This window comes from Gopherus flavomarginatus, chromosome 6 (genome assembly GCF_025201925.1).
Source record: "Gopherus flavomarginatus isolate rGopFla2 chromosome 6, rGopFla2.mat.asm, whole genome shotgun sequence".
Taxonomy (NCBI): domain Eukaryota; kingdom Metazoa; phylum Chordata; order Testudines; family Testudinidae; genus Gopherus; species Gopherus flavomarginatus.
In genome coordinates this window covers 138,642,483-138,659,407 of record NC_066622.1, presented here as the reverse complement: position 1 = coordinate 138,659,407, position 16,925 = coordinate 138,642,483, and the positions used below count along the sequence as shown (strand labels likewise).

Sequence of the window (16,925 nt, the reverse complement as noted above, 5' to 3'; positions counted from 1 at the left end):
CGGCCCTGTTAGGGAATGAGACTCGGCCTCACCTGGGCCAAGTTTCAGCTGCCTCCCCAGATGATGGGTTTGGGGCCAGGCTCAGCTGGTGCCCACAGGATGCGTGAGCCTTAGAGAGCGGTTGGGCCCTTCCTGCCACGTGGGGCTGCTCACTCAGACGCAGCCAGCCCCTCGGGGCACCCGGGGCCAGAGGGGAGGTGGGAAGGGGCTCTCTGCAGCAGCCACATGGACACGCCTGCCTTCCCCAAGCCGTGCCAAGCCGGGGCTGAGAGCACCTGGAGCACATGGCGGGCGAGCTGAGCCTAGGCAGATGGCTTGGGGGCTGGGCCTGCCCCAGAGGGAGGGGTGCTGGCTGGAGGAGATGGGGACAGGGTAACCCCTTCCTGGGACCCCTTTCCCCTCCTGCTCATGGAGCAGTGGGTGCTGGCCAGGAGGGTGCCAGGCCTTTGGGCTGGAGTCACAGCCAGGCCGATGCTGGGGAAGCCAGGAAGCCGCAGCCTGTCTAGCTGGCAGGATCTGAGCGGGAGCCTCTCTTCCCCACATGCCACCCCTGCAGATGGGGTTGCCTGGGTCTTTAATACACCTCCCCCAGGGCTTGGGGAGAGCACTGGGCGGGGAGAACAGGGGGGTGGGGGGGGAAGGTCCGTCCCAGGAGGAGCCTGTGAGTGCTCACCTGATGGCTCCAGCTCTTCTCCTGCTTTGTGCTTCCCACCAGGCACCTTGGTGGCAAACAAAAGCTCTGCAGCCACAACTCAGGGTGAAGGGCTGCGGGGGGAGGAGGGAGGATGTCCACACCAGGGGGCCTTGGCTGCTGGGATTTAACAGGAGCAGGGGCCTGATCCCCGCCTCCTGGCCAAATTCCACTCCTCCCCAGCCCTGCCACATCAATCTGATACAATGCCCACTTCCCTTCCTGCACTATGCTGGCATGCTGTGCAGCAGCCACGCCGCACCCCAGAGGTGGCTGCATTACAGTGGCAGGTGACAGACACAGCATTGAGTTTCCAACTGAAACCACAGGCTGAGTTTCGGGAAGCCATGGCCAACTGCCCATGCTGAGATTTGGGACGTAGGCTAATGTCTCCGGTGCTAGCTGTGCCCTAAACCCAGCCCCAAGGCTGCTGAGCTGGTGGTTTCTGCCACCAAGCGGCCTCACGGGGAGGCTAAATCTATGGTTCTAGGCCTGACTGAGGGGATTTGCTGCACTGTGTGGGGGTCCCATTAGCCCCTGCATGTCCAGGCAGCAGAGGCACCCATGGGCAGCCTCTCTCCTCCTGCAGCTGGGGAAGAATGCATCTGCTTTACTCATATGGGTTGACCTTGCTGCAGTCACCCTTCCTGGCCCTGCGGGGTGGGGCCACGGGGGGGAAGGGGGCGAGTCACAGCCCCAGGCAGGGATTGCAAGGGCAGAGGGGCCGGTAGTGATCATGCTGCACCACGCAGGCCAGAGACCTGCTCCACGTTCCCCTTTGAAAACGCAGCCAGTCTCGAGATAAAAGTTGTCCATGATGGAGGATCCACCACGGCCCTTGGGGACCTGCTCCGATGGCTAATTACTCTCACCGTTAAAACATCCGCCTTCATTTCCTGTCTGAATGTGTCTCGCTTCTGCCCCCAACCATTGGAGGGTGTTAGCGCTCTGCTAGACAGCAGAGCTATAGGTACTTCCAGACGGTGAGCATCACCTGTAGCCTCCCAAAGAGAAGTTCAATCGATGCAGCTGTTTGCCAACCTGTTCATCATTCTCACGGCTCTTCTCTGACCCCTCTCCCGTTCAGCGACATCCTTCTTGAATTGTGGGCACCAGAACTGGACACAGGATCCCAGGAGGGCACTGCGGTCCTAGGCCTCAGCGCACGGGGGTCCCTGGCATGCCCGGCCCAGGACCCTGCTGGGAGCCCCGGGAGGCCAGGAGGCACCTGTGCTGCCCCCTAAGAAGCTCCGCTGCATGGCTGGAGCCAGGTCTCTGACTTCTGGCTCAGCAGGTCCCTGCGGCAGGGGCTGGGGAGGCTGCAGAGGCGGCGTGCTCCGCCTATGGGGACCCTGTGGCAGGCAACGAGCCATGGCCAGGGGACCAGGATCAGCTGGCCCAGCTCCCGGAGGCCCTGAGCACCCCGTGGTCCTGGCAGCCCCTCGCTGGACAGCCTGCTACTTCGGTCAGGCCTGTATGTGCCTCCTCTGTGCCAAGTGGGTTCCCATCTGGCCGGTATTTGACCAGCCTGGCCAGTGATTTATCAATTTGCCAGAAAAATAATTTAATCTGCCGGTTTCTTTATGTGGGTCTAAGGATTTGCATTGTTCTTCCAACGCACGGGGCTGGCTCGTGGTAAAAGTTTCGGTGTCGGACCGAAGCTGCTGCAGCTTTCCTGCTTCCGCAGTGCAACTGAGAACCAATCCAAACTGGTGAAAATGCAGCAGCTGCCTGCCCACAGCCCCGCAAGGGCCCCACCCGTGTGCAAGAGAGGGGCTGAGTCCCGTGCATGTGAGGAGATGTGCAATGTTGTCTGTCTGTGCTCTCGCTGGGTACTGGAAGTGGCTGGTTTTTTAGGGGGTGTGGGTGGGGGGGTTGCTAAGTTGCCTTGTGGTTAGGGTGGCAGCAGGTTTGCCTTGCATCCTGGTTCTTTTTGCAGGTCAAAGGTGGTAACGCTACTCAGGCTCTGCTCGTTGGGGGGTGGTTCTCAGTGCTGGAGGGCTGGGCTGAGGAAGCTGCATACTCCACCCCAGGGAGGTGGGGGGGCAGGGGGAGGACTCCCTGAGCAATGCCCCAGTCTCCCCCTCGCCATAGTGTCAGTGGTGTGATACTGGAATGGGCATCCCAGAGAGCACGAGCTCCCTGTAAGCTGCCATGTACCCCCACCCCAATACACCCCCCAAGTGTGCCCTGCTAAAGGCACCCCCCATAATACCTCTTCCCTGCTGCTCCAGAGCCCCCCAGACTGAGTTCTGCCAGGGCGAGGCTGCGCCCCCAGCCTGCCCGTGCAGCAGTGGGGGCAGCAGGCAGCTATGGGGCACGGGGTGCTCATGGCCTGGGGGCGGCCGTGGGGGTGGGCTGGAGGGCCCATGCCTGTGAGATGGGGGCAGCACAGAGCCAGAGACAGCCATGGCCTTTGTCTTGTGGGCCCCCCAAGCTGGCACAGGCTGACCTCGCCCGCAAGGGTGCCCCGGACGTCTCAGCGCTGAGCCAGCAGTGCCTGGATTCCTGAGTCAAGCTGTTCCCCAAGTGCTCACGGCCCAAGACAGGAGCCCTGCTCCCAGCAGGGGGGCAAGGAAGCTGCTGCCCGCTGAGTGCCCCACACAAATCCCGGGCCCCTCCAGAGCATCCTAGCAACAGCCTCGTGTGGGCCTGATCCTGCACGGGCCTTCTCTGGGGAACGGGGAGGGGAAGGGAGGGGCCCAGCAAGTGCTGCCCTTGGGCTCATCCCTCTCAGGGACCGACCCTTTGCCTTGCTGGGCTCCGGCCAGCAGTTGCTGGGGCAGGGCAGGGCCGGCAGCAGATCCCGCCCCCCCATGTGTGCCCTCCCTCGCTGGCGTGCCTCCCTGCCCCCTCTGTGCATGCCCCCCCCTCCCCGGTGCACACTCCTGCCTGATCCGTGCATGCCCACCCCCTCGCCGGCACCCCCCCCACCAGTCCGCACCCCCCCTCGCTGGCACCCTCACATGCATGCCCACCCCCTCACCAGCACGCAACCCCCCTCGCCAGCACACACCCCTCTATGCATGCCCACCCCCTTGTGACTGACCCCCACTGCCTCTGTGCATGCCCCCACTGTACTAGCACGCACCCCCGCCCCCTCCGTGCATGCCCACCCCCTCGCCGGTGCGCCCCCACCTCTGTGCATGCCCACCCCCTCGCTGGCGTGCCCACACCCAAACCCTCGCTGGCGTGCACACAGCCACCCCTTTGCATGCTGACGGCTGGACACCTGCCCTTTCCCTGCCCACACTTGGGTGCTGCTGGGGCTGCAGGGGTGGTGAGTGGGGGCTGGGGTGAAGGGAACGGTTTAGAGCTCTGGGAGCCGCAGCATGTCCTCTCTCCGGCTCCTACACGGAGGGGCAGCCAGAAGGCTCCACACACTGCCCCTGCCCCAAGTGCCACCCCCACAGCTCGACTGGCCGGGAACCAGCCCACCATACAATTTCCATATCCAGATGTGGCCAAAAAGTTTGCCCACCCCGGGTTAGGGTCTGCTCCAGTGCCCCTGTGGGGGAGCCCACTGGAATGAAAGGGCAAAAGGCCAACAGCTGAGAGAAGGAAATTCACTGTTAGCCTGAGGAACTCACTGCCACAAGGAACCACAGAGGCCAAAAGCTCAGCAGGTTCCCCAAAACGGCCAGTTGTTTCCTGTGGCTAACGAGTGGGTGTCCCAAGTGACATTACAGGGGACGTGGAAGGGCCCCAAACCCTCCTGCCCCAGGGCATGAGCCAGCCCCTGACTGCCACAGCCAGGGAGAAACTCTCCCCAGGGCCAGATATTCTCCAAGTGCCCATCAGGGGCATCATACACCTTCCCCTGGCAGCCCCTAGCGGATCCAGTCCCTGATCTGGCAATTCCGAGACATCTAAGGGGGGGCTGGCAGCCCCAGGACAGAGGCGGGGTCCCCCCTTTCTGCCCCCTGGCACCAGTCCCAGCTGCTGTCTCAGGGCAGGCTCGGCCTGTCGTTAGGGGTTGGGGGGAGGGTGTAGCTCAAACTCCCCTCCCCTCGCTCCCCCGATGCCTGCGCTGGCCTGGTGCCAAGCAGAGGAAGTGGCCCAGAAGTGGCAGGGAGGGGGATGCTCCAGCGGCCTCCTTCCCCGCTACGGCCTGTCCCTCTGTGTGTCTGTCCCTCTCCCTGGCCCCTCTGTCTGTCTGCCCCGGGAGACAAACCTAGGGCTTTCGCGGGGCTCCTTGCCCCGCTGCCACCAGGCCCCACTGCGTGGGGAAGCAAACGCAAAGCTGGTTTCCAGGGGGCATGATCCCTGCAAGGCACTGGGGGGCTAGGGGCTAGGACTCAGGGGCAGTCCCCCAGCAGAAGAGCCAGAGCCGGATCTCCGAGGTCACTGGGATAACGGACCCTGGGGACAGCACGCCCCTCCCAGGGAGAAAGGAGCCGGATCCCTGGGGCCCTCCAGTTCTGCTTCTTCCTCACCCCTGGGGCACTGCATGCTGGCTCTATTGCGGGGCACAGGGATCCAGGCGGGGCTCATCCCCCCGGGCACTGCACGGGGCACAGGGATCCAGGCGGGGCTCGTCCCCCCCCAGGTACTGCACGGGGCACAGGGATCCAGGTGGGGCTCGTCCCCCCAGGCACTGCACGGGGCACAGGGATCCAGGTGGGGCTCGTCCCCCCAGGCAATGTACAGGGCACAGGGATCCAGGTGTGTCTTGTCCCCCCCCAGGCACTGCATGGGGCACAGGGATCCCGATGGGGCTCGTCCCCTCAGGCACTGTGCAGGGCAGGGATCCAGGTGGGGCTTGTCTCCCCCGGGCACTGCGCAGGGCACAGGGATCCAGGTGGGGCTTGTCCCCCCTGGGCACTGCGTGGGGCACAGGGATCCAGGCGGGGCTCCTCCCCCCAGGGCACTGCATGGGGCACAGGGATCCAGGCGGGGCTCGTCCCCCCCCTAGGTACTGCACGGGGCACAGGGATCCAGGTGGGTCTTGTCTCCCCCCAGGCACTGCATGGGGCACAGGGATCCAGGTGGGGCTCGTCCCCCCAGGAACTGCGCGGGGCACAGGGATCCAGGCGGGGCTCCTCCCCCCAGGGCACTGCATGGGGCACAGGGATCCAGGCGGGGCTCGTCCCCCCCCGGGCACTGCGTGGGGCACAGGGATCCAGGCGGGGCTCGTCCCCCCAGGCACTGCACGGGGCACTGGGATCCAGGCGGGGCTCATCCCCCCAGGGCACTGCGTGGAGCCACAGGGGTCCAGATGGGGCTCATCCCCCCAGTGCACTGCACGGGGCACAGGGATCCAGGCGGGGCTCATCCCCCCTGGGCACTGCGTGGGGCACAGGGATCCAGGCAGGGCTCATCCCCCCAGCGCACTGCACGGGGCACAGGGATCCAGGCGGGGCTCATCCCCCAGCGCACTGCACGGGGCACAGGGATCCAGGTGGGGCTCGTCCCCCCCGGGCACTGTGTGGGGCACAGGCGCAGGGCACAGGGATCCAGGCGGGGCTCGTTCCCCCCACAGGCACTGCGCAGGGCACAGGGATCCAGGCAGGGCTCATCCCCCCAGGCACTGCGTGGGGCACAGGGATCCAGGCGGGGCTCATCCCCCAGGGCACTGCGTGGGGCACAGGGATCCAGGTGGGGCTCATCCCCCCAGGGCACTGCGTGGGGCACAGGGATCCAGGCGGGGCTCATCCCCCCAGGGCACTGTGTGGGGCCACAGGGATCCAGGCGGGGCTCATCCCCCCAGGGCACTGCATGGGGCACGGGATCCAGGCGGGGCTCACCTCCCCGCACCCCGGGCACTGTGCAGGTGGGTCTCAGTGGTTCTTTGCTGGGCTGAACTGGCATTTCAGAGGCACATGGGCACCTCTGGCCATGGCAGTGAGGTGGGCACCGAGGGGCTGGATAGGCAGCCATAGACCAGTGACTGCCTGTGAATTAAAAACAGGCAACTTGGCCCTAGCCCAGCCCCCTCTACTGCCCTGCACCCCCTCACGGCCTGTCCCTCCCTGATCCCACTGTCCGCCTTCCCTTCCCCTCCCTGTCCCCCTTGCTCCCAGCCCCCGCCCCCTCTTCCTCCTCGACCTCCCACCCCCCCCCCCCCCCAGCTCCGAGTGGCTCATGTTACACCAGGCAGCCCATGGGGCCCCACGGCTCCGTTCGGTCCAGCCCCTGTGTGCTGCTCCGTGAGCTGCGGGCCCAGGCCAGGGGGGTCAGCCGGTCCGATCCCCACGGGAAAGGGCTGCTGCACCCGGCAATGCGGGGTGTCCTCACCCCTGTGCTGCGCCAGGGACGGCAAGGACACGGCGTGCACACGTGTATGTGCACATGCACACATAGGCAGTCACACATGCATGTACACGCACACACACGCATACATGGTCACACATGCACTACGCGCACATCCACAGTCACACACCCAGCCGCGGACCCGCACGTTTGTGCACACGCGCACCCCAGCCGCAGCCGCACACGCACGCACGCTGGCCCTGCCCCCGCCGCGCACACGCACACGCACACGCACACTCACACAGACACGCGCACGCACGCGCGCAGCAGCACAATCACCATGTCAGAGATTTCGGCTCCGGCCCGGTTTTTTCCGCGCTGCGTCACGCGCCCGTGACTCCCCCCGGGGCGGCCAGCGCGTGGGAGCAGCGCCGCGGGGAGCCCCTGCGCCGGGGGGGCCCCACTCGTGTCCCGCCGCGGGGGCGCCTCGAAGCTCGCCGGGCCCGGCCGGGCATGTGAAGATGTCAGTGGGGTGCGCATGCCCTGGTGAGTGGCTCCGGCCGGTCCCCTTCGCCACCCCCTAGGGCAGAGCCCGGCACTGGGCACCCACGGAGGACGCGGGCCTGGGTGGGCGCAGGAATCCCGCCTCTCCGTGGGGCCGGGGGGGACCGAGGGGTCCGTGGCGGGCTGGGTTTTCACCCGGGCTGCTGGAGCACAAGGGGAGACGGACCCACAGAGGCTGGTTGCATCTAGTGGGCGGCGGTGCCCCCCGGCCTGGACTGGGGGGCTCGGGGAAACGTGACGGGTGTGGGGAGTGGGGCAGGGTGGCGGTGCTCCCCGGCCCGGCTTGGAGGGGTCGGGGCACCGTGCAGGATGTGCCGGAGTGGGGGCAGGGTGGCGGTGCCCCTTGGCTCGGCTTGGGGGTCTCAGGGCACCGTGCAGGATGTGCTGGAGTGAGGGCAGGGTGGTGGTGCCCCTTGGCTCGGCTTGGGGGGATCGGGGCACCGTGACGGGTGTGGGGAGTGGGGGCAGGGTGCTGGTGCCCCTTGGCCCGGCTTGGAGGGGTCGGGGCACCGTGCAGGATGTGCCGGAGTGGGGTCAGGGTGCTGGTGCCCCCCGGCCTGGCTTGGGGGTCTCAGGGCACCGTGCAGGATGTGCCGGAGTGGGGTCAGGGTGCTGGTGCCCCCCGGCCCGGCTTGGGGGTCTCAGGGCACCGTGCAGGATGTGCCGGAGTAGGGGCAGGGTGGTGGTGCCCCTTGGCCCGGCTTGGAGGGGTCGGGGCACCGTGAAGGATGTGCCGGAGTGGGGGCAGGGTGCTGGTGCCCCTTGGCCCGGCTTGGGGGTCTCAGGGCACCGTGCAGGATGTGCTGGACTGGCATTGGAGGTGGGCATCCGCCAGCAATAACTGAGAGAGGAAACGGTTGTAACCACCTGGCTCTTGAGGGGCAGCCGGCCACTCTTCCCCATCCCCCCGGCAGCCCCTGGAAGCGCTCGGAGGGGCGGCCTGGGCAGGGTCAGGGCACAAGCTGGGTGTAGGCAGCAGCTGGGGGAGTGGGTGGGGAGAAGTGTGATGAGGTGGTAAGGCCTCAGTTTTGTCCCAGCCAGGCCTTTGGCCCCTTTCCCAGCCTCGGGGCCTTGCCCTGCAGGGAGGCTGCCCCGAAATGGCCCGTGAGGAGTGTGTCTGGGCTCCGAGGGGCCCTTCAGCCTTGCCAAGCAGTGGGGGCACCTGGGGCGATAGCGGGTCTCCTGGAACAGTGCAGCGGCTGCCCCAGGCTGGGAGGAGCAGCAGGTCTCTGCCCCACGGGCCCTGTGCAGGGGTGCTGTGAGCTGGCCGGGGCAAGGCCGAGAGTTGGGGCGGGTGTGGAGTCGCTGGGAACTGGGCAGTGCTGGTTCAGGTGTGTGGGGGCAGTGGGGAGATGTTGTTCATTCCCTCCCGTTCCCTCACTCCATTCCTCTGCCCAAAGCCATTTGGGGACCTGCAGGGCACAGCAGACTGTGGGGGGAGAGTACTGATGGGTTTGGGCTGGGGGGGGGTCTGGCGGGCTGGGGGGGGGTCTGGCGGGCAGTGGGGGGGGTGCCGGATCGGGTTGGCAGGTCTGGCAGGCTGGGGGGGGGGTCTGGCGGGCAGTGGGGGGGGGTGCTGGATCGGGTTGGCAGGTCTGGCAGGCTGAGGGGGGGGTCTGGCGGGCAGTGGGGGGGTGCCGGATCGGGTTGGCAGGTCTGGCAGGCTGAGGGGGGGGTCTGGCGGGCAGTGGGGGGGGTGCCGGATCGGGTTGGCAGGTCTGGCAGGCTGGGGGGGGGTCTGGCGGGCAGTGGGGGGGGTGCCGGATCGGGTTGGCAGGTCTGGCAGGCTGGGGGGGGGGGTCTGGCGGGCAGTGGGGGGGGTGCCGGATCGGGTTGGCAGGTCTGGCAGGCTGGGGGGGGGGGTCTGGCGGGCAGTGGGGGGGTGCCGGATCGGATTGGCAGGTCTGGCAGGCTGGGGGGTGGGTCTGGTGGGCAGTGGGGGGGGTGCCGGATCGGGTTGGCAGGTCTGGCAGGCTGGGGGGGGGGTCTGGCAGGCAGTGGGGGGGTGCCGGATCGGATTGGCAGGTCTGGCAGGCTGGGGGGGGGTCTGGTGGGCAGTGGGGGGTGCAGGGTCTGGCGGGCGGGGGGGGGTGTGCCGGATCACATTGGCAGGTCTGACAGGCAGTGGAGGCTGTGGGGGGTCTGGCTGGCTGGCAGGGCCGGCAGGCACTGGGGTGTGTGGGGTGAGACCCTTTCTCACGTGGGACGTTAGCTGATGCCCCCTGAGCCTGGCCTGAAAGCTCTTGTCTTTGGTGTGCCTGGAAGCTGTCTCTGAGCAGCCTTTGGCAGGGCCAGCTGGGGGTCTCAGGGCTGCCCTTCCCCTGACCGGGAAGGGTTTGGCTGGGGCGGATGCTATCATCTGTGGGTCCTGTGCAGGCTTGGGGTGGGGGGTGGCGGCTCAGGGGCCCAGGCACTAGGCAACCTGGATTCAAGTCCCTGCTCTGCCACAGACTCCTTGTGTGACCTTGGGTGAGTCACTCAGCCCTGTGCCTCAGTTTCTCTGCCGTCCATGGCTGCCTCGTGGGGCAGGTACAAGGAGAGTGTTGCGTGTGGCCATGCGATTGCCCCGGGGGCTGCTGGTAGTGCTGTGCTGTGCGTGGGGGGAGCAGGTGTGCTCGGGGGTGGGTCGAGAGCCCGAGCACAGGGGCCTGCCTGGCTCCCCCGCCGTGGGGCCGGCTCCCCCAGCAGGGCACAGTGCAGGCTGTGCAGTCCCTGGGCCCAGCCCCCCATCCGGCTCCCACTCCATTCGGGGCGGGGGCCCTGCGGTGCCTGTCCGGCTGCCCCTCCCCCACACTGGTTCAGCGGCCCCTTCCCCCACCCGCCTCCCCCAGCTCCCGTGGAAGCTGCCAGAGCCAGAGCGCTGCTTCCTCGAGCAGAAAATCACGTGAGCCGCCACGCCAGTCTTTAAAGGGCCAGCCCCAGCAGGCGCCCCCCAGCCCGGCGCTGTCCCACAGGGCCTGCACCCTCTTGCCTGTGGTGCGGGGGGGGCCCTGTGACCTGAGGCGGTTCCGCCGGGCAGCCTGGCTTCTGCTGCAGCTGGGGTGTGGCACCGGCCCCCACCCAGCTGTGCCAGGAGTTGTGTTGGGGGCAGTGCCTGCTGCATGGCACAGCAGTGGTGACAGGCAGGGCCTCAGGCGGTGCAGAGCCCTGTGGGGTCACTGAGTCTGGCCCGTCCCCCACCCCTTGCAAGGGCAGCGGTAATCCTTCCCTAGGGCTCCCAGAGCACCTCCCCACACGTCTCCTCCTCCCCGACTGGGGTGCGTGTGTTACTGCCCAGGGGAAACAGCCGGGGGTGCATACACGTGCGTGTGTGTGTGCGCGTTATCTGTCCCTGCCTCCCTCCCCACGCAGGGCTCAAAATGCAGCCAGAGATTTCCCTGCCAGCCGCCTCCCCGGCCCCCCGCCCTGCCTGGGCTGTTTATGGGAATATAGAACAAGCAACCTCTGCCTCTGGCCGCCAGCCAGCCAGAAACATTTAATGAGCTGCTGGGCCCAGGCTGCGCTCTGGGGCTGCGTTAACTTGGAGGAGTTTCCTGCTTGGGATTGGCCATTGGGGGTCTGCTGTTCCCCCCCTTTGCCGAGGAAGCTCTCACCCCATGGAGAGAACTGGGGTCCATGCCCACCCCTCTCCCTCTGCTCTGTTAGGGGCTAAAAAGCAACGGGGAGAGGGCAGATACCTTGTCCCCTGGAGGGAGCGGTACCACTCATCCCCTTCCTGCACCCCCAGATCTTGCATCAGCAATTCCCCCCTTCCCCCGACTCTGCACCCGGGTGAGAGAACAGAGCCTGGGGGCCGGTGCAGTGTAACGAGTGGGGCAGTGCCAAGGCCTGAGCGCTGCTTTTGGCCTGGTGGGATTGGAGCAGCTCCGCTGCGTTGCATGGGGATCATAGGCCCTCTGTTGCTAAAGGGGGGTGGGGATTCTCCTGCTGCTCAGGTGGCTGGGGAGGGTTGCTTTGTGGAGCAGGGGGGTCAGAGCTCTGTGCCTGCTGGCACTGTGGATACCTGTGCATCGGGTGCTTGCCCCAGTTCCCCTTTGTGCTGAGCCCGCAGGGGGGTGAGGTTAGGGGGTGAGTGTATGCGTGCCCCACGCTCAAGCAATGGAGAGACAGCAGGAGAAGGGAACAGACCCCACTAGGGGCCCTGCCTTGTGCTGAATCGCAGACCTTGGGGGGCGGGGGAGTCTGGCAGCTGCTGGAGCCAGAGCTGGGCTGAGCTCAGACCCCTGGGGGCAGCAGTTTCCATAGTGCTCCCCCGCTCGTCCCATGGTAGCTGAGTCACAGGCCCCGGGAGGGGGGCAGTGAGCAGAGTTGCTCGCCCTGCCCTGCCCTGCCCTGCCTGCAGGCCAGGACCTCGCTCAGCCACTCTGCAGAGGGGAAGTGACTTGCTAACGCAGGGACCTAGTAGCAGAGCCAGGGAGAGAACCCAGGTGTCCTGACGTGCAGGCTTCTGCTCTAACCACCAGCCCTCCTTCCTCCGGCGCGCTGGGCACCCCTGGCAGCTGCCGTACATCAGCCCCTCAGTGCCTCTTGTTTGGCCTCCTCCTCTTGCACAGCAAAACGGAGAGCGTGGGGGTGTCTTGAGGGGGCCTGGGGTGGTTTGGGGGAGCAGATGGGGTGTCTAGGGATGTGGGGGTGTCTCTGAGGGAGGGGGTCTGGGTGTTTGGGGGAGCCAGCAGGGGGTCTGGGTATGTGGGGGTGTCTGAGGGAGGGTACTGGTATGGTTGGGGGAGCAGGCGGGGTGTCTGGGGATGTGGGGGTGCCTCTGAGAAAGGATAGTGGGGTGGTTTGGGGAGCAGGTGGGGTGTCTGGTGGTGTGGGGGTGTCTGAGGGAGGGGAGCTGGGGTGTTTGGGGGAGCAGGTGGGGTGTCTGGGGGCATGGGGGTGTCTGAGGGAGGGGAGCTGGGGTGTTTGGGGGAGCAGGCAGGGTGTCTGGGGGCATGGGGGTGTCTGAGGGAGGGGAGCTGGACTGTTTGGGGGAGCAGGTGGGGTGTCTGGGGGCGTGGGGGTGTCTGAGGGAGGGGATCTGGGGTGTTTGGGGGAGCAGGCAGGGTGTCTGGGGATGTGGGGGTGTCTCTGAGAGGCTACTGGGGTGGTTTGGGGAGCAGGCGGGGTGTTTGGGGATGTGGGGGGTGTCTGAGGGAGGATACTGGGGCGATTGGGGGAGCAGGCAAGGTGTGTTTGGGCAAGGGGGTGCGTGGAGGTGTCTGAGGGAGGGTACTGGGGTGGTTGGGGGAGCAGGCAGGAGTCTGGGGATGTGGGGGTGTCTCTGAGGGAGGGTACTGGGGTGGTTTGGGGGAGCAGACGGGGTGTCTGGCACTGACTGCAGCGAGCTGTACGTGTCCAGCGACGCTGCAAATCAGGCGCTGGGAGCCCCCGGACTCCGCATCCGTGTCTGAAAACCCGTCAGGCCGGAGCTGGCCCGGGGACACGAGGCGGGCAGCTGCCAGGCCCTGCCTCCCTGTCCGGGAAGCCCTCCAGGCTCCAGGTGGCTCCCACGCAGCACCCACGTGTAGCCAGGGACGCCGCTTTCCTCACCGAGTCCTGCCCCCCAGGCTGTGTCTGGTGTGGAGCTCTGGGGGCACCTGTGGGGAGTGCAGCAGGGCTGGCTGTGGGGCAGGTTTCCCAAAGGATGTGCCATGTCTCCCTCCCCTGGGGAGCCCCAGAGTTGAGCTGCACTGTCAGCGCCGATGGGACTGTTAATCCCGAACCCGGGTGGGGAGGGCGAAGGCCGCTGAGAGCCTGGGACACTGACTGGGAGATGCCCCCAATGGGCGATCCTGCTCAGCTCCCGGGGGGGTTAGGGGGATGGAGTCCCCACTGGGGTCCCTGGTGATGCTCCATCAGGGAAACCCGCACCCTGGCAATCGGCGTTACCCTCTGTGGGGGAGGAGGGTCCGGCTGGGTTTTCTGTGGCTGCGACTCTGAAGAAAAAGCTGCTCCTCTCCCTTCCCACAGTGCCTGCTGAGCGGGGGTCACTCCGTCCCCCAGGGCTGCATTGCTCCCCAGCCGCGGGGGCGCTCTGCTCTGGCGGGGTGGGCCTGCTAGCACAGCCCAGCGAGCGGCAGCGGTGCACACGGACACCAGCCAGGCGGCGAGGGTGTCTGCACATTTTGGTGGAGGCAGCAGGCCGGGCTGGAGCCCAGGGGCTGGAGGAAAGGTGCTGTGTTAGGTCATTGCGTGCTCCGTCACTGGAGGGGTGTCCCGGCAGCGGGCAGCGTAATGCACATTGCAGCGGCTGCTCACAGCACCCGGGTGGCTTCGCTCGGCTCCACACTGATTCACCTCGCCCCTGTGGGTGACACGCACGTTGCACTGCCCAGGCCAAGGGTCCCCCACAGCCACACACAAGTAAATATAAACATGCCTGTGTGCCAGCGGCCCTGCACAGCCGTCACGAGGCTATACACATTGGCCACGGGCATTTCACAGCCGCGGCAGGACAGAGCCAGAGCCTCCTGCTTCCGAAATGCAGTTACTGGAGACTCTCCGTTAGCAGTATAGGGCTTATGGCACACAGCCAAGCAAGGCTGATTTCTCCCCAGTGGTGGGCAGTTTTGCACAGATACGCTGCAGTATGTGTCTCCCTGTCCTGGGGTGGGGGGAGTCCACAGAGGTCCCTGTACGGCATGTCCTGGCTTCTGCTCTGGTCAAGAGGAGTCTGTCGCCTCCAGGGCCAGCCTCTCTGTATTGGCCCGTGGGCTGCGCTTTGCCTGCCCTGTGTGCTGAGCCCAGGCAGGTCTAGTGATCCGGGAGGGTCAGCGCTGGGAGGAGGCAGGGGGTCTCCACTTGGCCCTAGCATCAGGGTTAGCCCACCAGGTCCCCCTGCCCAGTGCCAGTGGGGCCGGCGTGCAGCTGGAGAGCTGCGGCAGGGACCCTGGGTGGCACTGGGGCAGCCCCCTGGCATGCTGGGGGCTTTGGCAGGAGAATGTGATAGCCCCCAGCTCCTGATGTGTGTGTGTGTGTCTGTGGGGGGGGGCTATCAGTCTGCCTGCAGGGTGTGGCTGTGGTTTCCTGCCGCTGCTGGGGGGGAGGGAGCCCCTGATGGCAGCACAGGGTCCTGCATGCCCGAGGGGCTCCCTGGGGGACAGGGTTATGCACATGCGACTGTACATACGCCCCCCCCCCCCCACACACACACACCAGGGCTCTCAGACCTGTATCCTGTTGGCTGCAGAGTCCCTGGCATGTGTCCCAGGGGACAGTGTCTGTGGGAAGATGGCAGGGCTGGGCCCCCACACTCCTGGTCCCCGAACCCAGCTCCCTGCTGTCTCTGGGTCTCTCTTTCTAAGCAGAACCTGGAGTTTTCCACTCCGCCTCCCCCAAGCTGCTGGGCCTGGATCAAAACAAGAGGGACCGTTGGGGAGGGTTTGATCTCCAAGTGTCCCAGCCGCCAGCCCCACCCCTCTGGGGCTCCGCCAGTGACCACAGATAACAGCCTGCCCCTCCCTTAGGGCTGCCTACCCAGGGCCCTGGCATGGGAGGGGGAGTCCCGCAGCCCCCAGGGCTGGGTGCAAGGTCAGCAGAAGGACTTGGGGGTGGGGCACAGAGCCCCTGGTGTGGGAGGGGGCAGTGGGGGCACACACAGACCTTGGCATGTGGGGGGGGGGTTGTTGCAGGCATTCCCTGACCCCAAGGGGGATGCGAGTCTGGTGCCCAGGGAGCTTGGAGGCTGGAGGAATGCCAGGAGCTTGGTGGCAGAAGCTGCGACATGGGGGACTCTCGGCTTGTTTTACAGATGTGATTTGTTATCTGATGGCGGCAGTGCCCAAGAGCCCAGCCAAGGCCCAGGCTCCCTCTGCGCCAGGCGCTGTACAAATGGGACAGAGAGACAATCCCTGTCCCAAGCACTTAGGTGAAATGTTCTGCTTGATTTCACGCCTCCCTTGCCTCTGCCAGGGAAAGGAGCCAGAAATGCCAGGGCGCCCTGGCTGGGGGCTCAGCTGGCCCAGGCTCAGGGCAGAGTAGAAGCCAATGGCAGGGGGCCAGAGCAAAGTGGGGTCAAACTTCTGCATGGGGTTTGCCGGGCCCTGGAGGGGGCAGGGACGGGGTTGAGCAGCAGCCTTGATGGAGGATTCTTCGAACTGGGAACCCAGCGTATTGTCCTGGGCTGGCCAGTGGGCGGAATCAGAAGTGCCCAGCTGTGTGTCATAGACACTTCACTGCACGCAGCTCGTGGGGATTCTCCCTGAGTGCAGGGGCCTGTGTTGTTGGAGGCTCAGCGCTCTCCCCGGCCTGTGGCTGTGAAGCGTGGTGTGATTGGTGAGGACAGTGTGGGGAGAGGTGTGCGGGCCACGTGCCTCGGAGCCCCCAGGTCAGTGTGTTACGTGTCCCCCTGGGGGATCTGATCCACAGACCATGAGTCTGGTGCAGCCAGACCCCGGGCCTGGCTTTTTAGCTCCAGCTGTAGGGACTTGTGCTTTCGGCTTTGGAGGCCCCCTTCAGTGCTGAGGTGTCGGCCAGGACGGTGCCTCACCTTCCCCTTGTGCTGCGGGCACTGGCATGAGGAATCCCTAGTGAAACTGTATCCTGGGCAGGTGTGAATCATGTGGGGAGGCCCTTGGCTCAGGCTCTGCAGGGCGGGGAGCTGGCATCGCCCCTTGGAAGGGGCCCAGAGCACACTGCAGCATAGGATCTGGTTGTGTCTGAGCTGGCTGTGGCCGAGTGGCTCCCGGTGCAGGCTGGCTAGCCGTGCCAGGGCACTGCTGGGGGGAAGCTCCCAGCGCAGCAGTTCTCACAGGCAGCACGCGGCTCGGAGGGAGGTCGCATGGCACAGGATTTCCAGCGCGGCTCTCACCGCTGTAGGGCCCGCCTGGCGCACGTTGCTCCAAGCCCCAGAGAATCGCCTGCCAGTGCAGCAGCCCAGTCCCAGCTCCAGGCTCTGTGGAAGGAGGAGAGGCTGCAGGCAAAGCTCAGCAATGGCTACAGCTGCCTCACTGCCCCCAACCTGCCCCGAATGCTGGCAGTGGATGGCTCCTCTCCCCAGTGCACATCACTCCCCCTGCCGGGGTGGGGGGCTGCAGCTGGCTCTCTCACACCAGGAGTGCACACCCCCTCCACAGGGGTCCCAGGCCCAGCCTTCCCGCTGGGCGTGGGAGAGGGGTGGAGTGTGGCCCAGGCCGCGGGACAGGCTGGGGCTCAGGGGCAAGCTAGGGGCAGGGCTGGCGGGGCCTTACCCCATTGGGGACTGCTGCAGGGCAGCTCTGGGCCTCAGAACCATTGCAGCTCGCAGGTGTGAGTTAGTGTCTCTTAGGAGCCATCCGCGCTAGGGCCTGTGGGGTCTCTGGGGCAGCCTGTGAACATTGTGGTGGGGGCCCTTGTCCTCAGCCTCACGTGGGGAGGGGGGGCAGAATGCCCTGAGGGAAGCTCTGCTCTGCAGAGGGACAGGCAGAAGCAAAACAGTGTCAAGCTTTCCCCTGGGAGGTGGGTGCATCAGGACTGCTGTGGTTCACTGGCAGAGCGGGTGTGATCAGGAGCCCAG

At 66.2% G+C, this 16,925-nt stretch overlaps 2 protein-coding genes across 3 annotated transcripts in view; both read left to right on the top strand.

The window, feature by feature from the left end:
- The first annotated feature begins 4,724 nt into the window (after window positions 1–4,724).
- Window positions 4,725–7,280, top strand: LOC127054542 (collagen alpha-2(I) chain-like). Its single transcript, XM_050960778.1, has 6 exons — window positions 4,725–5,240; window positions 5,378–5,577; window positions 5,705–6,092; window positions 6,200–6,464; window positions 6,763–6,949; window positions 7,115–7,280. The coding sequence occupies exons 1-6, from the start codon at window positions 5,142–5,144 to the stop codon at window positions 7,278–7,280; spliced, it is 1,305 nt and encodes a 434-aa protein (XP_050816735.1). The 5' UTR covers window positions 4,725–5,141.
- Window positions 7,199–16,925, top strand: part of LDB1 (LIM domain binding 1) — a 44,589-nt gene continuing 34,862 nt past the window's right edge. Inside the window, exon 1 of one of the 2 annotated variants that reach the window (XM_050958200.1) lies at window positions 7,199–7,429. In XM_050958200.1, coding sequence (XP_050814157.1) covers window positions 7,405–7,429 — 25 coding nt within the window. In that variant the 5' untranslated portion in view covers window positions 7,199–7,404. The remainder of the gene's footprint in view (window positions 7,430–16,925) is intronic. The other variant, XM_050958199.1, reaches the window with a different exon arrangement.

What these genes read in the sequence shown, in the direction of transcription:
- LOC127054542 (XM_050960778.1), top strand. Translation starts at nt 5,142, where the DNA reads ATGCTGGCTCTATTGCGGGGCACAGGGATCCAGGCGGGGCTCATCCCC. An exon ending in GGCACTGCATGGGGCACAGG is followed by an intron (nt 5,578 to 5,704) that starts GATCCAGGCGGG and finishes CCCCAGGAACTG; the next exon opens with CGCGGGGCACAGGGATCCAG. An exon ending in CCTGTGCTGCGCCAGGGACG is followed by an intron (nt 6,950 to 7,114) that starts GCAAGGACACGG and finishes CGCGCACCCCAG; the next exon opens with CCGCAGCCGCACACGCACGC.